The 24251-nt window shown below is 45.1% G+C and overlaps 1 protein-coding gene across 1 annotated transcript in view; it reads left to right on the top strand.

Annotated features, from left to right (window-relative positions):
• Nucleotides 1-20684, top strand: part of Galnt6 (polypeptide N-acetylgalactosaminyltransferase 6) — a 38975-nt gene extending 18291 nt beyond the window's left edge. Inside the window, exons 5-12 of the mRNA XM_046436220.2 lie at nucleotides 5962-6111; nucleotides 6921-7155; nucleotides 10181-10298; nucleotides 11815-12015; nucleotides 12560-12691; nucleotides 13300-13401; nucleotides 14681-14833; nucleotides 16618-20684. Of these exons, the coding sequence (XP_046292176.1) occupies nucleotides 5962-6111; nucleotides 6921-7155; nucleotides 10181-10298; nucleotides 11815-12015; nucleotides 12560-12691; nucleotides 13300-13401; nucleotides 14681-14833; nucleotides 16618-16731 (1205 nt within the window). The 3' untranslated portion in view covers nucleotides 16732-20684. The remainder of the gene's footprint in view (nucleotides 1-5961; nucleotides 6112-6920; nucleotides 7156-10180; nucleotides 10299-11814; nucleotides 12016-12559; nucleotides 12692-13299; nucleotides 13402-14680; nucleotides 14834-16617) is intronic.
• Nucleotides 20685-24251: the final 3567 nt, after the last annotated feature.

Genomic DNA, 24251 nt, shown 5'->3' with positions numbered 1-24251 from the left:
GAGACCCAGTACCAGGCTGGGAGACTTTTTCTTTTTCCTACCTCCCAGTCAAAAATCAGGGCACAGATTTCACTCCTGAGTGACTGGGTCAGTGTCCAGGGTTCACTCCTGGTCTGGCAAACACTACTAGCTTCTGAAAACTGGCCCCCAACCCATCAGTCTGCCATACCCTAAACAGTACATTCCATGTTCAAGGCCCTGTCCTGCCCCAGGGGGAGGCTGAGGAAGAGACAACCTAGACCTCCCTCCTGCAAGATTTACTGGTTGAATGGGGGAATCAGATACATACCTAGGGCCCAGAAAGAGTGGAGAAATGAACACACGCCTTAGAGGCTAGGAGTGAGGAGGTGGGGGGAGGGAAGTGAGATGAGCAAGGACAGGATAGGAGAAAAGGGGCAGCTCTCATTACACACACACAAACAAGGGCTGTGCCTCTGCTGAAATGCAGTGTCCCTGCTCCCTGTCCTCCTGTCTAGGTGCCCAGCAGGAACCCTATGAATGCACTGTAGGAAACCCCCCAAGATTCTCCTGCTTCTGTATCCCTTGCTTGTCAGAACTGAAGTGAGTGGCTGTTTTGAGGCTTCCTGAACTTCCTAAGAGTTGTCAGTGATATAATCAGAAATTGTTCAAAGGCTGTGACTGTAGTTGACTTACAACTTCCAGCATCTGTTTTAACAAGTAAAGTTGCTTTATTACTTGCAGTTTGTCTCCATATTAACCCTATTTACATTCTTCTGTTTCTCCCCATAAAGAGATTCTGTCTCCATCCCCATTGGCATCTCAGCAATAATGTCTGCAAAACAGTCAGTCAGTGCAAAGTCCCTAAGGCTTGGCATGTTTATGGGACAGAAAGAAGGCCAAAGAAGCTGAGAGCAAGTGGGCAAGGAAGCAGAAAGAACACTGGTACAGTGAGCGAGCAGGGGTTAGAGGGTGTGAGTAGCTCAGTGGTAAAGCACTCGCCTGTGTGCATGAGGCCCTGGGGTCAATCCTCAGCACTGCAATTAAATTAAAAAAGGATGAGTGGGACTGAATCACAAGACCTTTATAAGCAGTGAGCAGTATGTGTTTGTGTGTGTGTGAGGGGGGAGAGGGAGTAAAACATAAGTAACAAAATTCACCATTTTCACCATTTTTAATGACAGAGTTCATTAATATGAAATATACTCACATTGTTGTGCAACCATCATGGCTGTTCATCTCCAGAATGGTTTCATGTGGCTGCCCGCCACTAAATCAATCAGGGTCACTCCAAGTGAATTTGAGCTGACATGAAATAATCACACAAAGTCAGAGAAATACCTTTTTCATTGGGTTCAGTGACTGTTCCTCAGCTGAGCTCCCACCACGGGGGCAAGGTAGGCAAGAAAGAGAGGGAGCACACCTCAAACCTGGGTTTTATTAATGGGGGGAGCTAATCTATGGAAGATTCTATCCAAAAAAGGGCAAAGGGTAGGGTTGCAACAAACAGGTGGGTGTAATTCAACCCCATCCTGTGACGCCTACTCCTGGAGCTGCATCTTTCTTACCTCAGCGGAGGTAAAGTCCAATTGCATTGCAATGGGTACAATACCAGTTCAGTACCTCTTTACTCAGGACTTAAAGGTGTGTACACAGCTCCTGTCCAGAGCGGCTCCTGACAGTTTCATCTTCCCATATTGAAACTCTGTACCCGTTAAACCACAACTCCCCATCCTCCTTGACCCCAGCCCTGGAAACCACCACTCTACCTTCTGCCTCTGTGAATTTGATGGATCTGGGTACCTCATATAGGTGGAATCATACAGCATCTGTTCTTTCATGACTATTTTCTTTAATGTAGTAATATATCTGACTCATCTATATCAGAACATCTGTCAGAATAATATTCTATCCTATGCATATACCACATTTTGCTTATCCATTGATCTGTTGATGATACTTGTGTTGCTTCTGCTTTTTTTAATTGTTGTTGTTGTTGTTTTCTGGTATTAGAGATTGAACCCAGAGCCACTGTACCACTGAGCTACATCCCCAGCCCTTTTTATCTTCTGTTTTGAGATAGGGTCCACCAAGTTGCTCAGGGCCTAAGTTGCTGAAGCTGGCTTTGAACTTGCGATCCTACACCACTGTGCCTGGCTGCTTTTGCCTTTCGACTGTTGTGAATAGTGCTGCTTAGAACATGGATGTACAAAGATCAGAGTCCCTGTTTTGAATTTTTTGGGTATATAACCAGAAATGGAATTGCTGGCTCATATGATATTCTATAGTTTTAAAAAGAAACCACCATACAGTTTAGATTTGTTTTTAAGTGTACCTTAAACCATTATTGGTGAAATGATCTGATTTATAGTTTTAAAAGATAGCTTGGTTGCTCACTGTGACTGTGTTAAGAATAGTTTGGAGAGAGTAGTGTAGAATTGAGGTGTCCAGAGACCGTTAAGACATTTGTGCTGGGGCAACGACGGGATGGAGAGAGAACTGGCAGAACCTGTTGATGGGCTGGCTGGTCATGGACAGTGAGAAAAGGGAAGAAGAATCCACATGACTCCAAGTTGGAGTAGCTGGAGAAATGCTGGTTCCCTGTGCTGACAGGGGGGAAACTGGGTAGGGAGGTGGGTTAGGATCTGAAGTTGTTTGGGAGACATATATTAGGTTTGCAGTTCTGTTAGATGTCCAAATGAAGAGGAGGACAAGGCCAGGAAGGAAGACTTGGGAATCTTCCACATATAGATGGTATTTATTTCAAACCATGGGGCTGCATGGGGCATGAGTGTTGAGGGCAACTGCAGTCTTGTGGATTCGAGCCTTGAGGAGTAAGCATGGTTGGAGTGATAGTGCTGAACCTAAATTAAAAGACTGTCATCTGAGAAACATGAGACAGCATAGATGGGCTTGCCTGTCTCCATGCTCAGTTTTGGTATTCTCTGTATGTTAGTAGGGTGGGGCCATTGGAGAATTATCAGGGGGTCTTTCTTAGGGAACTGTCTCATTTCCCTAGAAGGGTCAGAAGCCTTGGACTGGGAGCCTCTCAGGCTCAGAATCCCCAGGTTTAGCCTAGCCACGTGAGACTGGAAGGAAATCGTGGGAGAACTTTGCAGAGCTCAGATCCCCCTGAGGATCACAGCTCAGTGCTTCTCAGTTACCACAAAACCCACTTCCTATGGTGTTTTGACTCTGGGTTACCTCCACTACCATGAGCTTCCTGTGAGCAGATTAAACCAGTTCTCAGGGGAAATATGAGCCATGCTGAGAAGGTGAGGCTTCTGCTTGGGGTTCCTCCCTCTTTTCTGTCAGAACCAGCCCCTGGGCTTGTGGTTGGGTCATAAGGCTACAAAATCCCTGGTGGCAGGACCTGGTAGGCTTCTCCCTGCACAGGACAATATCTGGCACCTGGAAATGCATTATCAGATGTTCACTAAGAGATCACTGAACTGAAGCTGCCATGGGAGGCTAATTTTGACTCATAAGATCCTGATACCAGAGGGAAGAGTTCTCATTCCTGGAGTAAGTAAGATACAGCTCCTCTTTTGAGTGATTGCCTAAAGGATTCCATTCACAAGGAAGGCAGCACCATGTCAGGAATACCTGTCTATCCAGAATTGAAGAAAAGAGAAGAGTTGAAGTTCCAAATTATAGCCAGGCACAGTGGGGCACGCCTATAATCCTAGCCACTTGGGAGACTGCACAAGTAGGTTTGTAAGTTCAAGGCCAGGCTATGCAACTTCATTTGAACCTGTCTCAAATTTTTAAAAGAGTAAATGGAAAGGGTTGATATGTAGCTCAGTGGTAAAGCACCCCTGGGTTCAAGCCTTAGTAGTGCCTCCTACCCAACACACACACAAAATCCAAATTATGTTTTCTTTCCCCTGGGCTCTACCCTCCTTAGTAAAAGCAAAAAGAGGAGCTTGATCTATCTCCTTCCCTGTTGGGGTTTCACATGTTGGGAAGTGGTAAGGCCTCAGATAACTGCAAGAGGTTGCAGAGACCACCTTGAAGCCATGCATATTGTCCTGGCCAAGTGGCCTCACCTCAGACGCAGGCTGGTTAGGAACCCACAGCTGCCCTTTGCACTTGCTGTGATTCTGGGCTCATCACTCTTTTGAGTCTTTCATCTATTTTTTTTTTTTCTATATCAGGGGTAATACTCCCTGTTCCATAGAGTTGTTATTGAAAAGACTGAAGAAGGAAGTCAACATGAAAATACCTAGTTCAGTGAATAGCACATAGTAGGTACTCAAGTGTTCACTATAGTGTGCATGTGTGTATGTGTGCAGGATTAGTGGCAGTCTGCTAAATTGATTTCATGGGGTTTGTAAAATTCAGAGCAGGGCCTGTGCACTGGGCTGATCCCAGGATCCAAAAGGAAAGGACACAGATTTGCCACAGTTGTTAACACTACAAGAATCTCCATTCTTGGATGTGTAACTGATGTGATTCTGCAATCTGTATATGGGGTAAAAATGGGAGCTCATAACCCACTTGAATCAAAGTGTGAAATATGATATATCAAGAACTATGTAATGTTTTGAACAACCAACAATAAAAAATTAAAAAAAAAAAAAAGAATCTCCATTCTGCACAACTGAGACTAGAACAGTGGCACAGGTATATGTGGAATATGTTTCAAGACGGATTCCTTCAGAATAGAGCTATTTTTAATGTGCTGAGGGTTTCAGGTGGAGTACCAGGAACATTAGGGAAGATCACTCTGAATGCTCCCCACCAGGAGAACAGCCAGTGTAAAGGCCAGTAAAGAAACAGAATACTCCCTCTCAAAAGGAGCTGGAGATCTCAGTGAAGATGCCCCTCCTTTCAGAAAGCTTTTTTTTTGCTGCCTTCTAATTCAAATGTTTGGTCCTCTTGCAAGAATGGCCCAGCCTGCATTACCCCTAGCAGATCACTGACAGATCATGGGGCAATGTGTTCTTTAGGTCAAATATCATACAGTTGTAATCACTGTATACTAGTCCCTAACACTGTGACTGGCCCATGGCAGATAACTGGTGTATAGTTGTTTTTTAAAGTGTATGTGTATATCGAAAGAGAGAGAGAGAGAGAGATTGATTGATTGATTATAGGAATGGTGTCACATGCCTATAATTCCATATACTTTTTTTTTTTTAGTTATACATGGGCACAATATCTTTATTTTGTTTATTTATTTTTATGTGGTGCTGAGGATCGAACCCAGGGTCTCACACGTGTGAGGCGGGCGCTCTACCGCTGAGCCACAACCCCAGCCCTAATTCCAGATAGTTAGGAGGCTGAGGAAGGAAGATCACAAATTCTAGGCCAGCCTGGGCAACTTAGCAAGACCCTGTCTCAGAAATAAAAAAGGCTAAGGGTGTAGCTCAGTAGTAGAGTGCTAACCTTAGCATAAGCGAGGCCATAGGTTTGATCCTCAGCACCAAAAAAAAAAAAAAAGATGATGATGAAGAAGAAAGTATTAAGACTTCTTGCTGATGATCCAGCAGTTGATCGACTGGCAAGCAGTCAACATCCGTGTTTGCTCTGTCAGTCAAACTTATTCCAAAGATCCTGGAAGACAGGGAATCATAGACACTGAGAAATGAGGGAGCACCCACCAGGTGTGAGGGGGAAGGAGGCGGAATCACGGCTCTGAAGGCAGTGGCAGGGACAGTAGAGAAACTGTGAGAGGCACTTGAGAGCCTTTGTTATTTTGTATTCACAAAACACAACTCTGAGATGCTGTCATGGAATATGGAGAGGTGCCTCAGTAAACAGGCACCACAAAGCCCCAAGGAGACTTGGCTGCAGATGGAACTTCCTCCTTCCTCTGCCATCCTCCCTCGTCCCCCTTTTTCACCTCAGCCTTTTGTGGAGTGGCTCAATGCAGTGGGGGTGGGGGGTATTTGGCATTCAGGTGTGCTGGTGACCTTAGAGCACCTAGGCTTGGTACCCACAGGGGATTAAGTTTGCAACAAAGCAGTGAACTGGCAACAGTGGCCTTGTCCCTTCCAGAATACTTGAAGGAGAAGCTGGAACAGTATGTGCAGCAGCTGCAGATCGTAAGAGTGGTGCGGCAGGAGGAGCGGAAGGGGCTGATCACTGCTCGGCTGCTGGGGGCCAGCGTGGCGCAGGGAGAGGTGCTCACGTTCCTGGATGCCCACTGTGAGTAGGAGATGCCTGCCTGGCACCCAGGAGGCCCACATTACCACCTGTCCCTCCCTCCTGGCAGAATGAAAAGCTGAGACCACACTGTTCAACTTTTTCAGGAGTGAAGGAAGCTTGGGAGCCTCTTCTTCTTCTGCCCCTTACTTCCCCAATCTCAGGGATGTTTAATTAGGAGGCACAAATAACTCTAAAACAATTGGTGACCCCAAAATTGCTGAGAGTGTACTCTGGAGCCCTCGACACTCTTCCTTCCACCTTTCCCCGACCTATATTTTGTTCTGAACTCTGTGCCTCAAAGAGACCTCAAACTGGGAACAATTTGGGTGGGGCTTTCGTATGGAGCCATGTGGAGTCAGAAAGGCCTTCTTCTTGATAAAAGTCAAAACACTTTCCTGGTGTTTTGGAGGTCAACCAGCAGAATACCCGTTTATTATCATCGGCCAACTAGCATCCATCTTATATTTCACTATCATTCTTCTTTCCAATCATTTTCAGGGGGAAAAAAAAGTATTGTGTAAGAGCTGTGAGATATATTAGGGAAAGCTCTAGACTTGGAGTCAGAAACTCTGGTTCCCATTCTAACTGTTCCACTAACAGCCTCGGTTTCTTCATTTGTAAAATGGGAATGAGAATACTAAATCTTATTTACCTAACAAAATTATTACTCTGAAGGCCCAATGAAGTAATATATGCAGAAGTCCATTGAAAATGTCAAAAGGACCTGTCTCAGGGATGCAAGCCTGGGGTGGGGCTTGGTTCAACTGTGGGGAGGACCTTGACTGCTACCTCCTGGTCTGGCTCTGCAGGTGAGTGCTTCCATGGCTGGCTGGAGCCCTTGTTGGCTCGAATTGCTGAGGACAAGACAACAGTGGTGAGTCCAGACATTGTTACCATCGACTTGAATACTTTTGCATTCTTCAAGCCTGTCCAGCGGGGCAGAGCCCACAGCCGTGGCAACTTTGACTGGAGCCTGACCTTTGGCTGGGAGACTCTGCCTGACCATGAGAAACAGAGGCGCAAGGATGAGACCTACCCCATCAAGTAAGGATCACAGCCTGATGAGCCCCCAACATGACTTCTGTGGCCACAGTCCTGCCCAACTCCAGGGACCTGTGCCATCCCACATCAGCATTTATTAGGTGCTCTGTCAAGTACTTGACATTTTTATTTAATCCTCACTCTGTATGAGGTAGGTACTATGATAGTCTGTTTTATACTGAGGCTCCTAGTGATAAATAATTGACCTTAGATCAGGCAGGTAGCAAATGGTAGCAAAGATATTCCTCCTCTGTCTACCGCACAGCCTTAACCATGGCACTGTACTGCTGCACACCAAAACAGCTTGCTCTTATTCACACTGACTGTGCACCAGGCACTGGACTAAGGCTTCTACTTTATCTCATTGATTCTTTTTGACACTTAGGTCATAAATGGTGCTGGAAGAACAGGTGAGAGATGGGTGGAGGTCAGAGTTGAATAGCCATTGTAATAAGTAGGGGTGGCATGCATTCCTAAGTACTGGTCTCTAAGAGATTGAGAACATATTTAAGGAAAATAAGTTTTCTGCAGTTTAAAGTTTGTTGCAATTTGTAGTTGCCCTGAATTTTTTTTTTTTTTTTAGTACTAGGGACCCAGGTGTACTGTACAACTGAGCTAAATCCACAGCCTTTAAAAATTTTTATTTTGAATTTTGAAACAGAGTCTCACTAAGTTGCATAGGTCTTGAACTTGCCACTCTCCTGCCTCAGCCTCCCAAGTTGCTAGGATTGCAGGCATGCACCACTGCACCCTGCTGCCCTGAACTTTTTCAGTAAAGGGCCAGATAGTAAAGATCACAGGTTTTACCATCCACATGCAATCTTGCTTGTTTTTTTTTTGGTACTTGGGATTGAACCCAGGGGCACTCAACCATTGAGCCAAATCCCCAGCACCTTTTTTATATTTTATTTAGAGATGGCATCTTGCTAAATTGCTTAGGGCCTTGCTTAGTTACTGAGTCTGGCTTTGAACTCATGATCCTCCTGCCTCAGCCTCCTGAGTTGCTGGGATTACAGGTGTGTGCCACTGTGCCCGGTGCAGAGAGGTTTGAAAGGAGGAGAGGCTTGGGGTTCCTCCCATTGCACATGCCCAGAATCCTGAGAAATGGTGACCAGAGTCTCAGTTGAGATAGCTCGGGTGCCCAGGGATACTGAACTGCCAACTGTCTGTCTGCATTAGAAACAAAGAGGGAAAAGAGAGGACAGGAGAGAGAAAAGGAATTGGAATTCCCTAGTGACCCTCCACTTTTTCCATAGATGTCTTTTGTTTGGCATGTACAGCAATAAATCCCACACCCAGACTGGGGCCAGGCACATAGCAACACAGTCAGGGACAAGGCGCCTGGCTGCCACTCATCACTGACATCCCCAGCTCCAGCATCCAGGGACATACAACTGGAGAACAAAGCTCCAGTGTTTGAGGAATGAATTTGCTCCTTGGTTCCAATCCCCTGGTGGCAGTCATGGCATGCCCAAGGCACTTCACAGAGTGGCCCATGGCAGGACTTCTATAGGACTTCCTCACCTCCTCTTTCAAAGAGGAGGTGAGAAAATAAGGGGAGAGGCAGATGAGCCAGAGGGATCCCAGGGCTAAGAAATAGAGGGCATTTATTAGAGGTTGCTTGTTGGTTGTGGATCTATTGTGATATTCCCTGTGTAGGGTTTATCCTCACAGCTGATTTGTCAGTGACTTAGTCTAGGAGACCTTTTGGAGATGAGACAGGCCACAGTGGGGGAGACTCTCAAGAGCAGGTTAGCTTCAAAGCCATCTGGAGTTCTAGGACTCTCTGAGCCTCTCTGGATGCTACTTATTCTGGCTTAGGAACCCTGGGAGAGGACAGAACCAGTGACAGGAAGCCAAGCTGAGCATTCAGGTTTCCCAACTGAAATTCCTCCCAGAAAGTGGCTGCAAGAGCCAATTTCAGGGAGATTAGTGCAACTACAGGATAACACCAAGGTCAGGCTCTTGTGGATCAGCCCATTGAACCTTGATTGGACCTCACTGTGATGAAAGCCCCTTGATAGGTTCTGGGGTTACACAAAAAGTTTCTGTTTCTTTCTGCTTGGTCTATCATATGAAGCTACCCACTAAGGGCAGCAAAGAGCTATTCAAGCCAGCCTGGCTCAGGTGTAGAAGCCAACAGCCAAGGACTAAGTGCTCCTGCCTTCTATTATGCTTCTACTTCCCTTTGTCCACTTAGGTGCCCCACCCTTAGCCTGGTATTTAATTCTAGGAATGAGATGTTTTTGTCAATTTACCTAAATTGGGTCTATGCCTCCTTGCCTTTGTCTGAATGCCATAATCTTTTTATGGCCTCCTAGTTGCTCCTCATAGTCCAAACATAGTGCTTATCTCACACTTTCTTCCCATTGTTTCCAGGGGCACCTTTTATCAGTTTCCCCTTTCAAGGTAACTGGCATCTTGAGTTTCTCAGGCAGCTTAGAACACCAGGGCTAGATTCCTGCTAATACTGTGGCTTTATAGTCGCGGAAGGGCCAAAGACCCCAACATAGAATAGGGCCAGCCCAGATGATAATATGTGTTCATTCATTCACAGTTTGACTCCTGCCTATTTTCTAAAACAATTTCACACAACTTCCAAAAATTGAGTATTTACTTCATTCTAGCACATTGATGCCAAAAAGTGAGCAATGAAGCTTCCTGCTCTGCTACTATACTGTGTACTCAGGGAATGGGATTGTCCTTGTCAGCTCTGGATGCCCCTCATGTATAGCACACATGCTGGAGGCTGGTGTCTCATACATTCTTGGTTGAATGAATGAATGAGTGCCTTTCAGAGGAGAGTAATGATAATTACATCTGTCCTTGACCCAGAATTAGAAGGGAAAAAGGACAAAGTAAAAGTTAAGTGGACAGGTGACTTAGCAGAAGAGGGGCTACATGTCCCAGGAAGAAGAGGAGGTAGGCTATGGAGGCCTAGGAAATGAGCTCACAAACAGCATTCCTCAACAGCCTCCTGCTCCTCCCCCTGCAGAAGATACACATGCTTCTTCTTCTGTCTCTCCAGGTCCCCGACATTTGCTGGTGGCCTCTTCTCCATCTCCAAGTCCTACTTTGAGCACATCGGTACCTATGATAATCAGATGGAGATCTGGGGAGGGGAGAACGTGGAAATGTCCTTGCGGGTGAGAGTGAAGAGAGCTTCGGGGGAAACTACAACTTCCCAGGGGACAGCACAAGGAGCTATCCTTTAGGCAGGGATGTCACATCTGGAACTGAACTTGAAAGGGTGGCTGTTTTCTGTCATGGTCTGCCCTTTCTCTGCTCCCCTCCCTGTCCATGGCAGAAGGGTTCTGGCAATCAGTGGGATGACTTGAAATAAATTACAAGGTAGAACTACTAGGAGGGAATGGATAATAGAGTCATGGGGGACTGGGGATTCTAATAGGCTCTCCTTCCTATGTCAAAAGATACATCCCCTTAGGGCTTCTCTGTCTATGTTAAATAAACTCTTCATAACTGTAGGAGAAGACAGAGACCCTGATTCTGGTAGATTCCAGAACTCTGAGGGATTTTAAGAATTAGGCAAATCAAGATTGGGGTAGGAAGAAAGGATTTTCTCTTTATGAAACCTGTTCAAATCCCCAGGCCAGTAAAAAGTAATAAGTAAATGAGCTCATTTTTTTTCTTCTTTCTTTCTTTCTTTTTTTTTTGAGTTAAGGACATTTATTTCACATTCACACAGATGTAAATTTTCTATAAATAACGTGGAGCTGATATATTTACAATCATCCTCCACCCCCAGGCATCTTTCTCTCCTGGCACCTGATACCAGGAAATACTACCTCAGACAGGCATTTACAGTGATCTTGGCCCTGTCCCGCCTCTCCCTGGTTCTTGGACAGAGCAGCCTGTGGTTCCTGGGACTCTATTTCCCCAACCACTCTTAGATGAGTCCATTTTTGAAGTCACCTCTTACAGTGGCACATAATAAACACATAATTGATATCTGCTATAATCTAACTATGGTTGTACTACAGAAGCTAAAGAGAACAAAACATATCTCCACACATGAAACCCAAAAGAAGAGACCAGTGGAAGGGATGTTTTTGGCCAGCCCACTGGTATGGAGAAGGGTCACTGGCCAGTCATAGTAACTCCCAGGATTCTGATTCTAGGCTACTCAGTGAGTCTCTGACTCACTGTTCAGTCTCTCTCCTGAGAAACTGGTGTGCTAAGGAACCTGGTGACTACCCAGGCTACTTGGCAGTTGACAGTCCTTGCTGTTGACTAGTGCACTAATTCTATGACTTGGGAGATCTTTAGTTTCCAGTAATACCTAGGTGAGCTGATGAAATCACATCTTCAGGACAAAAAGTGAAGTGATCAGAGTGAAGAGTAGGTAAGCAGCACAAAGTGAACCAACTATCTCTTCTCTAAAGTGGGCCATAGTGACCTCAGGATTCTGCAAATCTCTATTTGCTTAAACAAGAATGAACCAACATCACAGACCCTGGAATTGTGTAGTCACAGCCTAGGAAGAAACTTGGTCAATGTCCCTTTTTCCAGGAAGAGAGTAAAGTTAACTGAGTCCTTGGACCTGGAGTCTAGTGCCCTGGAAACTGAACATAGCTACCTGAGGGGAGATTGTCCCCTCCCCACCCACCTCCTAAGACACGGTCCTGTCTCCTCTTGTGCCAGGTGTGGCAGTGTGGGGGCCAGCTGGAGATCATCCCCTGCTCTGTGGTAGGCCATGTGTTCCGTACCAAGAGTCCCCACACCTTCCCCAAGGGGACCAGTGTCATTGCTCGCAACCAAGTGCGCCTGGCTGAGGTCTGGCTGGATAACTACAAGAAGATTTTCTACAGGAGAAATCTGCAGGCAGCAAAGATGGCCCAAGAGGTGAGAGGAAGTGGTGCTCAGAGGTGTTAGGATGAAGTAAAGCACAGAATCCCAGACTCCAGTCAGGGACTGAATGGCAGGGACCCCATCAGTACCATTGGTGACTCCCCTCAGCCCGAAGAGCCCCGTGAGATAGAGCCCAGGGGAGGCCATAGATCTTGAAGGCTAGAGGAGCCCTTGTTGTCCCTATCTGGAGAATTACAGCATTATTTAGGAGGGGAGGGGAGAGAAGAAATTTGGGAGAAAGAACCTCTTACAAAAGAATCACTCTGAGAAGCTTGGACTGAACCAGGAGGACTTACTGGCAGTCACAGGAAATGAGGAAGTGGCGGGTTTTTTTTTTTTTGCAGGGGGTGACCCCAAACCAAGGTGTAGGGAGTCTGAGATTGGATATGAGGCTGAACAACTAGCTCTAGCAGATCCTAAATGGGAATGCACAGGACAGAAAGTGGCCTTGGGAGCAGCACACTGTCTGGGCTGCTCAACCCAAATGGGAAGGTCAAGGCTGTGGAACTGACCCTTAGGGGACTGGCTTGGTTGGCAGAAATCCTTTGGTGACATTTCGGAACGACTGCGGCTGCGGGAACAACTACATTGCCACAACTTCTCCTGGTTCCTTCACAACATCTACCCAGAGATGTTTGTTCCTGACCTGAATCCCACCTTCTATGGAGCTGTAAGTTTGAGAACCAAACTGCCTACCTATTATCACAGCAACCCCCTGAGAAGTTCAAGACCACCTACCCCACTATGAATGGCAAACAAGAATTGACCTTTACTACCACAATCTTTTATCCAGGAGGAGGATGGAGGGTCCACTTTGGGACTTCTAGATATAGGTAAAAACCTGATCAGAAGGAAACAACCCATAAGTAGTGGTTCCCAAATGTCAGTGCACATCAGAATCACCAAGGAGATGTGTTAAAACACAGAATGCTGGGCCCCATTCTAAGTTTCTGATTCTGAATGACTGGGATAGGATTTGAAAATCAGATGCTGATAGTCTGGGCATTACATGCTTTGAGAACCACTGCTCATAAGGAATCTTCTTCCAAGGAAGAAATCTTCCAAGGAACCTGATGTCATAAGAGTTTATACATCCTGCCCCATGGTGGATGTCCAGTCCTGCCTCTCCCTCACTTTGCTAGAACTCCTGGCATCTGGGTTAATGAGCAGAGAAGATGAGTAGAAGAGAAAGTTTTTTTCCAGTTGGGCCTCACAGCACAAAATTGGAAACTCCCAGTCACGCTACCCTGGTCCCCCTCTCTGTTTACCATCTTGCAGATCAAGAACCTTGGCATTGATCAGTGCCTGGATGTGGGTGAGAATAACCATGGAGGGAAGCCCCTCATCATGTATTCCTGCCATGGCCTCGGTGGCAATCAGGTAAACAGCTCACCCATACTAGGCAGACCCAAGAGAAGCCAATCTCTGGGGTACTTCCTCTCCTCATGGTTCCCTTCCTCTACCCTAAATAGTCCTTTCCCAAGGACTGGAGTGGAGGTAGTCTGAAAGGCAGAGGAGGTACCATCTCTGTCTCAGGGAGCTCAGTCTGAGGGATAATGCATGACACAGACAGATAAGACCTGAAGTCTGGGGACAGAGGGCACACTGGCAGCAGTGCTGGGTGCTAGAGAAGAATGAGAGAGAACACTGTAATCAGAGAAGCCTTGCTGGAAGGAAGCCAGCTGATATTTGCAGGAAAATTTGAAAATTTTTGAACATTTCCCTTTACCTACATTCAATTTTTATCTCCCCTGCCCAGAAACTACCACTCTGATCCTCCCACCCAGCAGGGACCCCAAACGGTCACCTACTGACATCTCACAATTACCTGGCGTCCTAGAAGTTTACCCTAAGTCCCAGAATGCCCCAGCACTCCCCTGAGAAATAACTAGTAACCTCCCCATTCATTGTCCCTCTACTACCCTAAATGTACACCCGCTGGTAAATAAGAGGTACTTAAAACAGAGCTGAAGCAAGGAGAGAAGTGGCTCGGGACCTGAACAGGCTGTCAGCATGTGCAAATGAAGACAAAGCCATTCAAAAGCAGTTTCTTAAACTACTGACCTGCAAGATGATTTTTAGGTGGCACACAGATGAACATTTTTTATTTTAGTAATAATTTACTAGCAGAGATAGAACTAGCATATTCAACACATGATTTTACACACAGATGCTGCTTAAAATGAGGCTAAGCTAAATTAAATTTTACTTTATTTATTTATTTACTTACTTTGATACTGGAGACCAAACCCAGAAGCACTTTACCACTGAGCTATGTCCTCAGTCCTTTTTATTTTTTACTTCAGACAGGATCTCACTAAGTTGCTCAAGTCCCTGCTAAGTTGCTGAGACTGGCCTCAAACTTGTGATCCTCTTGCTTCAGCCCTCTGAGTTGCTAGGATTATAGGCATATGCCACCATGCACAGAAAATTTTAATTTTTAACTAAATATATATTAATTGTTATCCCAGTATATAACCTGTATTTGATAAAAATCATGAAGGCAACAAGAATTACTGAGAGTCTTAGCATGGCCTGGTCCACTTGCTTTCCTTCCCAGCAGTCCACCTGTGGATGGTGTCTTAGGGCATGTGGCTTTGGAAGACAGTGGGCCACTCCCCACCTGCTCCTCAAAACTTCCTCTTGTTTTGACTTCCAGTACTTTGAGTACACAACCCAGAGGGACCTTCGCCACAATGTCGCAAAGCAGCTGTGTCTACATGCCAGTGCTAGAACACTGGGCCTTCGGAAATGTCAGTTCACTGGCAAAAATAGCCACGTACCCAAGGATGAGGAATGGGAATTGACCCAGGTGAGTCAGTTGCCCAGAAAGCTTGGAATCAAGAACTCAAGGCCACATCTGCCTGCTGCTTATTCTCTGTATCTTCTGCCTGAGATACCATGAGGTGACCTGGTGAGTGAGGGCTTGATGACAGGCAGGGTTCTCAGGACTTGATCAATGTCGAGTGATGACTGGTTCTGGCTGATACAAAGATAGGGTTGGCAATTATGGCCCATGGCCAGTTCTGCTGTGGCACAAGCATCTTTAGGTAGGCAGTGGCCCCATGCCTATAGATGAGCCAGATGAAGCTCAACAAGTTTGCCACTGACCCAAGACTCATCACAAGGCATTGGCAGGCTGGGATTCAGACCTAGGTTGTCTGGCTTGAAAGCACAGGCTCTTTCCATGGTGCCACACTGTTCCAGGATATATAATGTAGCATCCATATCGCTGAGCCCATTTTCAGCTCAGGAAAAAAGAGCCTAACCTGAGGCTGCAGGAAAGGGAGGAGTTAAAATAAAATCAAAGACAGGAAATGGGGGGCAGGCAGCAGTGACCCCAGGTCTTTGAGCCTGGACATCTAGGTTGGCAGGAGTCCCTTAGAGCATTTTTCTCTTTCTTGTTTTTCTTTTCCTTTCCTTTCTTTTTTTTTTCTCTCTCTCTCTTTCTTGACATTTAATTCTCAGAATTTAGTTTGCTACTTGTATTTCCTGCAAATATGGAGTAACCACACATCCTTGAAGTACTAACCCCTGACTTGTCTGAGCATTGTCCACAGGAAGCTCCCTCCTTCAGAGATCCAAAAGAAATCTCCTAACCTGGGTCAAGTATTTTGGTTTCAAATAGTCACCCAGCTCCTCCTTACTGGCGCACACATGATGGCCCTTTTTCCTGGCCTGGAAAAAGTCTCTGCTTAGTAGTAGTGCTTTGAAGAAGAATACTTTGGCTCCAAAGTTACTTTCTGTCCACGTTGCCTGCAGGTATCTTGAACTTGTAGGGGCCACAAGATGCATTTCCTAAGAACCTGGCTTCTATATTGTTTTCTGAGAGAGTGGCCAGGGTTTGTTCAGCTGTCACTTGTAGGGGCTCCCCAGACTGCTACTTTGTCTGAGAGGGCAGCATCTAAACATCTTCAGGCTTCTCTCTAATAGGATAAATTCCTAGTCTAGCTTCCAGTACAATAAGGTTTATTTGTTTGTTTTATCAGTTTCTGTTATACAAGCTCCAGATTTACAATAGGAATTTCTGCTTCCATGTCTTCCAAATCTTGCCCAAGTAATATATTCTGTTCATCTTGTTCTTCATCAAAGGTCAGCTTTCTTCTTTGCTAGTCACTGGACTTCATCTAAAGCATGAAGCTCATGGTCTGAATATAGTTTGTTCTCTCTATATATCTGTTTTAGCAGAGCTGCCATGGGGTCAGTGGGTTGGAGATTAGCCGTGGCCATGTAGACAACACACTCAACAGGCACCACTGGGACCCACTGCTTAAGAGTGTGGTCTAAAGGATCAGGCTGCAAGAACCCAGGCTACCTGCCTATACCTTCTGAAAGCATTTTTCTATTAGCCTCTGGTCTTGCTTTCCTTTATTTCAGCCACTCAAGCTAAAGCTGGGGCTTGGGAATTGGCCTCAGACAGGGACTCACAAATGCAGCTCATCAGAGTGTCTGCCTCCCAGGAGAGAAATTGCAAATGTCTTCTTTGTGCCTTGTTGGGTTCCTTTGCCTCCTTCATTTGTCCCCTATCTCACTGCTCCCCAGTAGCACTGTTAGAGGTCTGCCCCCAAGTTGATCCTTTGCTGTTCTGTCTTTTAGGATCACCTCATCAGGAACTCAGGATCTGGTACCTGCCTGACATCCCAGGACAAAAAACCAACCATGGCCCCCTGTAATCCCAGGGACACCCACCAGCTCTGGCTCTTTGTCTAGGCCCTGGATCATCCCCAGCAAGCTCCTGTGATCCTCTCAGGAAACAGGATTGCTGAGGTCTGACAAACTGACACTAGCTCCTCAATAGGCCTTAAAAATGGATTGCTAAACCCAATGGATGTCAAAGCAGGACCATCTTGCTCCTTGCAACATTGGACCCATTTTTTTCCCTCCACACTGATGGAAGAGTCCTTGAGGACACATGATGCTTGGCCTAGGGCTCTCCTTCTGCCCTAGAAACAGAGTCCTCCAAAGCAGAGAAGGCAGCTGGGGGAGGGCCCAGGACAGCAATGCTGAACACAAGAAGAATACCTCTGTATCCCCATCCTGAAGCCCTGGTCACCCAGAGCACCTGCAGAATCTAGTGAAACAGGGTGCTCTCATGGAGGGATTAGAGGTCAAAGAGAGCCTCCCTTGCTCATAGCCCAAAGTGTGTAGAACTGATCATGATTCATAGGAAGTATCCCATTGAGTATCCTTTATTTTATTTCATTTGTCCAATAATCCTGTGAGAAAGACAGGACAGGAACCACTGTGCCCATTTTACTGACAAGAAACTAAGGCAGAAAGAGGTAAATGAGTCTGTCGTAGTCACACAGCTAGTGGATAGCTGTAACTAAGACTGAGGCTCTTCACTGCTGAACCAAAGCTCCTTCCACCACACAAGAACACTAGACAAGCCACCAACTTTACTATGCCCTCTTCACCCCATTCTGATCATTTTCAGTTGGCTGGCTTCCATAAAGCCTAGAACAATAGAGCTGTGTAGCCATGTGGAAGGAGACCACATTTGGGAATCCTGGGATGTTAATGCTGAAAGAAAGTTCATGGAAGCAGTGATTCTCAAGTTTAAGCCCCATATATAAAGTAGAAAAAGCAAAGCAGCATGGTGAAAATTGAGGGAGGGAAGGGCAATGCTCTCCAATCCATGAACTTGTAGAGGTCTATGAGCCTAATTTGAAAACTGATATTTTAGTCCAATCCTTTAATTTCATATTATGAAACTGAGACCAGACGAGTGAATTTGTCCAAGGACACCCAGCAAGGTATTGGCAACCCTGAGTCTAGAACTCAAGCAGGGACAGTTTGCAGAGTTGAGCAAGACTGAAAGACTGATCCCTTCCACTGCACTGGCATAGGCATGGTATGGAGTGGACTTGATGTGCTACCGGCTCTTCGCCCGAGGTAGAAAGCTCCCCCTACTGCCAGGACTGGACTGGTGGCACATGCCTGTAATCCCAAAGACACAGGAGGTTGAGACAGGAGGATTGTGAGTTCAAAGCCAGCCCCAGCAACTTAGTGAGGCCCTAAAGCAGTTTACCAAGACCCTGTCTCTAAGTAAAATATTTAAAAGGGCTGGAGATATGGCTCAGTGGTTAAGCGCCCCTGGGTTCAATCCCTGGTACCAAAGAAAAAAAAAGAAAACCCTCCCTTCCCCCCTCTGCCTAGCTGAAAACAAATTCTGTCCAGGAAGTCTTCTTCTGACATCAGTAGCAGGCTATCACCACTTGAGGGTGCCGTGGAACCACAGCTGCCTCCTGTTACCTGCAACTCAACCCTGCAGGAAGCTCCCTGGTACCCTTTGGGAGCCCATTATAGAGAAGATACTCTAGGGTGGCCCAGCCAAAGGGAAAGAAAGAAGTGGCCAGGATGTGACCTACAGTGGGGAAAAGGAGAAGTTCTTTCTCAGAAACGAGAATTGGGCCTGGAATCCCAGTGGAAATAAAGATTTTAGGGCATTGGTAGAAGAAGTGTGTGTTGGGTTCTTTTCCTGCTTTGTCCCTTAGCTGTATCTGTTGATTTAGATTGGGAAGAACCACATACATTTGAAATACTCTGTTACAGTCACTGGCTGTTATCCCCAAATATCTATGTATTGGATGTCAAGTACATGAAGTTATGAGGAAGTGTAAGATGAGGTTATTTCCCCGTGGAACTTCTACTCTAAATAAGTCATGAGAAGCTTGGAGATGTCAAAAGAAAAAAAAAAGTGCTATGTGTATTAGAAGGAACAGTCCCTTCCTCTCAGGGGAATTGGGAAAGGCCTTACAAAGAATGACGTTTGATCTTGTGGATGGGTGAGTTCTCAGGTGGAAAGAACTCGAGAAGCAGAGATGTCACACAAACAGTATGAGCAGGGACACAGAGGGACAAAGATACAAAAGGTTCTGGGAAACTAAGAAGACATCAGGGAAAGGAAACAACAGCTATAGAAGGTAGAAGATAAGGGCCATGTTTTAACTTTGATGGGCCCTAGGCTCTTCATAGGACCCTTACTCCATAAAAAATTAAAAATTATATTTATGATTACATTGGCATAAGGGTGAATGCAAATCTAGATTCTATTTACATCTTTTAATCTTCAACTAAAGCATTTTTGTGGGCCCCTAGAAGTATTATGGGGCTTGGGCACTCTGCCTACCAGGTAAATCTGCTCTATAGAAGAATGGATTAGGGCCCAATTGAGAAAATCTGTGCTAATAAGTCAAGTTAGCCATACTCATATAACGCCTGATCTTTTATTTTTTAAATATATTAAATAATATATTTTAAATATATTATTAAACAAATACCTTTATTTGTTTTTATGTGGTGCTGAGGATCAAACCCAGTGCCTCAACATGTGCTAGGCAAATGCTCTATCACTGAGCTACAGCCCCAGCCCCATAATCCCGGCTCCTGGCCCTACTCTTGGTTGTATTAAACATCCAAACATTTATTAGTCTTTTTTTTGCCACTTATTCCAGCTCGCCTCACAGCACCTATAGCATCACCCAACAGCTCCCCAGCCAAATCATATCATGCCCAACCAACTTATGTTGTGCCAAGAAGCTTCTTCAAGCCTGCCAAAAAAAAAAGCATAGCATTGCCCAGGAAGAGTGAGCTAAGAGCAACTCACAGGGAGTGAGAGGTACAGAAGGGGAAGAAAGGACCACATGCTGTAATGGTCAATCTGAATTGTCAACTGATTGGATTAAAAGATGCCTGAAAGTAAGAGGCTTCTGGATGTGTCAATGAGAGTGTCTAGGATATATATGTTGGTTCTGTTCCTCTAGAGAACCCTTACTAGTACACATGCCAACTTGGGCAAGGGGAGATAGGAAGGAGCAATGGTAAAGAAGAGGAAAAGGATTTGTAGGAATGCTAAGAAATTAGTTTCTTGCCTTCCAGCCACAGCTGGCCTTGCCCTAACTCAACACCTGCACTTTTCCTTAAAACCCATACCCTGACCATTCTGAGAGTTAACCTAGAGCCTCTGCCTCTTAAAACCTGCTGCCATCCCTGTACCAACTATTTCCCAACAACAGATCATTGAAGCCTCTGGGTATCTATACCTGACCTGAAGACTGTTGGACCCTTGCTAAAGATAGCTTAATATCCCAGAATTTATTTATTTTGTAATTACTTAGTTATTTTGATACTGAAGATTGAACCCAGGCATCCTTTACCACTAAGCTTCATGCCCAGCCCTATTTATTTTTTTAGTTTTGAGATAGGGTCTCACTGAGTTGCTGAGTCTGGCCTCAAATTTGTGATCATCCTCCTTCAGCCTCCCGAGTCACTGAAATTATAAGCAAGCGCCCCCATACCCAGAAAATTTATTCTTTTTAAATTATAAAAGTAATATAATAGAACCAGCTGCAGTGACACATGCCTATAATCCCAGTGGCTCAGGAGGCTGAGGCATGAGGATCACGAGCTCAAAGCTAGCCTCAGCAAAAGTGAGGTGCTAAGCAACTCAGTGAGACTCTGTCTCTAAATAAAAAACAAAATAGGATTGGGGATATGGCTCAGTGGTTGAGTGCCCCTGAGTTCTATCCCCTTACCCAAAACAAACAAACAAAAGTAATATAATGGAGAAAAATCGAATAGTATAGAAAAATGTTCCAGACCTATCAATTTATTCTCTACAACTAATAACTAATTATACATTAATTTTATATGGACTTTTACATGCCTTTTCTTTATTTTTTCCATATTTTTATTGGTACATTATAATTGTACATAATGCTGGGATTTGTTGTTACATATTCATACATGCACACAATATAACAATATAATTTGGCCATTATCATTTCCCATTATTCCCCCCATTCCCCATCCTTTTCCTCTTCTCTACTCCATGCCTTTTTAAAGTACAAATATACACACACATAGTACCAGATTTTTTGCAACTTGCTTTTTTCACTTTACATACTAAGGATGTCTTTTCATGTTGGTTCATTTAAGTCTAGCTCATTCTTTTTAAAAGACACATAGTACTTCTTAGTGGGGTTAGATCCAATTTATTCAACCATTCCCTGTTGATGAATACTTAAGATCTCCCACTTTTGTGACAAACTTTGTGACAAACCATACTACACAAAGTATGGTGACAAATTATACTATAACCTACAACCTCATTCATTTATTTTTGTGCTTGTGTTTATTTCAAAAGAATGCATTCCTAGCATTGGAATCACTTAGAATTGCAGAGCCTCGAATATAAGCCAAGACCACTGTATGCCTAACCCTAAGAGCAAGAATAAAATAGTCTGACCACATGGAAGATTAAGTATCTGTTGTGAAGGGCTTGAGTCCTAGAGTTTGGGTTTTTTATTGTTGTTGTTTTTGTTTTGTTTTGTTTATAGTACTGGGACTGAACCCAGGGTCACTCTACCACTGAGCCACATTCCCAGCCCTTTTTATTTTGAAACATCCTTGCTAAATTGCTAAGACTGGCTTTGAATTCGTGATCCTCCTGTGTCAGCCTCCTGAGTTGCTGGGATTACAGGTATGTTTTAACACGCCCAACTAGTATTTGGGTTTTAAGCAATTATGGATTGAGTTTCTCTGCGTCAGGCCAAGGGTACAGAGACAGATGTGAAATTGGCCCTGCCTTAAAGTTTCACCACTTTCCAGTATGTGATGCTGATGTCAAAGCATAACCTCCAGGAGGCCCTCACCCCTCCTCTTGGACTCTGGGTCCTGGGCTGACATTTTCCTTACTCTCCAGAGAGACCAGGAGGTGGGCCCCCTAGCTCAATGCTCAGCCCTCTTCCCTGCAGTCCACTTTGTGTCTGAATGCTAAAGGTTGGACTGGGGAGGGTGACCTGAGTCTCAAAGTGTAACTCCACTGAACAGCTCAAGGACCATTAAAGGTGGTAGTCTGACTACTTGAGATCTTTCCCAGATCTCTCCCACCCCTGTAGGCCTGAAGCCTGGATTCTGGAGTTGTGAAGGTAACAAAAGCCCCAGGTGACTTTCCAGCTTTCCACCTCCATGCTCCTCCTTCCTTCCTCTGCTATTGGCCTTGAGTGGCAGATTCTTGCATCTCCTGCAGGGCCCACCCACTCCTCTCCTGTGGGCCCTCTACCTTCATGGCCCTCTACCCTCATGGCCCTCTACCCTCATGGCCCTCTACCCCCATGGCTTTCTACCCCCAAGCCCTCAGACTGTTTCCCTATGGCCGAGGTTTCCCTTCTCTCTACTGCCCCATATTCTCCTACTCCAAGACTCTCCCCACTTTTTTTTGGATCTCCATTTGAGCATCTCTACAGAACTCTCTCCCTACCAGAGATCTCTCCACAGCCCCTGCTTGGCTTTTAGTCTCCCGCTGTTAGTCTCCCTACTTTCCCTCCCAACCCGCCCTCCCAGTACTGGAGATGGAACCCAGGGCCTCTCACATGCTCCAAAAGTGCTCTTCCACTGAGCTATACCTCCAGCCCTTATAATTTTATTTTGAGATAGGATCTCACTAAGTTGTCCAGACTGGGCTTCAACTTGTGATCCTCCTGCTGATACCACCAGTGATGAGAATCAATCAGGGCCGAGTTCCATTTCCCCAGATGTGAAGATTGAACACCCGAGAAACACTGAAGAAAGCGTAGAAAGCTAGTTTTATTTAAAGGATGGAAACAGTCTTCTCCCAGGAGAAAGAAGGGATCCATAGCTGGAATCTGAAGTGGGGGTGTCCTGCTTCTTTTATACATTTTAGACTTCCTTTGTTCTCATGACCTTTCCCCCATCCTGTTTACATGACCCATGACCAAAGTGACTTGTGATCAAAAGGTGGGCCAAGGCTAGGAACAAAGCCACCCAAGGGTCCAGGCAGGAAGTTAGCAGCCCAGATGCATTCGTTAATAGCCCCTTGTATGGAGGAACAATTCCCTGGAAGCAGGTCACCTTGACAACAGGTTACACAGGGGGAAGGGCTCTGGAGGCATTAGCATTTCAGTACCGCAGGGGCAGGTGACTTTGGCCATGAGTAAGGAGGATGTGTCCTGACAATATTAACATTCCTTTCGCTTTGAATCAGTTTCCATCTTCCTGACTGATCATCTATCTTCACTAACTACTTGACATTTGTTCTTGTTTCATTGCCCCCTCTAATTTTAGGGAATCCTTACTGTTAATTATAAGGAAAATGGATGATGACTGCTCTGGCTGCTTAAAGCTGAAAGGGGGCAACATGGGGCAAGCAGTTCAGATTTCCCTTTTAGAAATCAGGTTCGTTGAGGGGTCTGTGGCAAAAGTCTGGTTCAGAAAAAAACAGGTTGTAAAGTCATCTTGGGGTAGGTGCTTCTATGAGAGAAGCAAAAATACATGAATACTGGAATGAGATTAATACAAAATAAATGTTGCAGCATCTGATACAAGTCAATGAATATCATGAAGACAATAGAAACCAGTAATCTTTCACCAGGAGATACAAGAGCTGAGTAGTTGTCCCCATGACAAGGCTGGGTGAGGACAAGGCCTTTATCTGGAAATGTAACATTTAACATGGCCAGAGTTATCAGGAATGTAAACACACTACTTAATTTTTATAATGTCACAGATGCCCCCATAAGTTGTAGTTAAGCTATTTAATGTCATCTGATTTTTATAAAAAATGACATAACCTCTGTGCTTAATAGAGATCCCTTTATTTCTGTTACTTAGGGCTAAATAATCATACTGGTAGACACTGATCAAGCCTATGTGTGTAGGAGATTAGGAAGATTTGTAGGCCTTTTGACTATTGGAAAAAAACTTCTGACTCTGATAGTCCCTTTTGATAGTTATTAGGTACTCCTACCTAGAATCCCTCTTTTGTAACCTCCAGTTTTACACAGTATATCTTCAGTTACATTAAAATAACTATTGTCTTCCTTTCAAATGCCCAGGGATAGCTGTGCTTTAGTTTTAACTGTTATTTTAGATGTTTAAGAGCTGGTCAAATTGACCTTGTTCCTATCTGTTGTTAAGAGTTGGCTGAGTTCCCTCAGGGGGTCACTCTCAGAGAACTTGTGAGCAGCCTTCTTAACTCCTTTAGTGCCATCTGCCAGGACAGGTCAAGGTTTTGCTGACCATGTGGCTTCCTTGGCAGATTCAGGGATGCCTCCCTTCTCCAAAGACCCTCCTCTTTGCAGCATGTGTGCTGGTCTGCAGCATGTGCTTTGATCAGCTTTCTGCTCTCCAGGGTCTCAGTGATCTCCCTGGTTGAGAGGTCCTATGGCCCAGAGTTGCAAAGCCCCTAGAAAATTCCTCTTTTTCCC

Source organism: Marmota monax, unplaced genomic scaffold, assembly GCF_021218885.2.
Source record: "Marmota monax isolate L192 unplaced genomic scaffold, Marmota_monax_Labrador192_F-V1.1 WCK01_AAM20220418_F8-fsc00012, whole genome shotgun sequence".
Classification (NCBI taxonomy): Eukaryota; Metazoa; Chordata; class Mammalia; order Rodentia; family Sciuridae; genus Marmota; species Marmota monax.
Note: the sequence above shows the minus strand (reverse complement) of the source record. Positions and strands in the feature narration are given on the sequence as shown.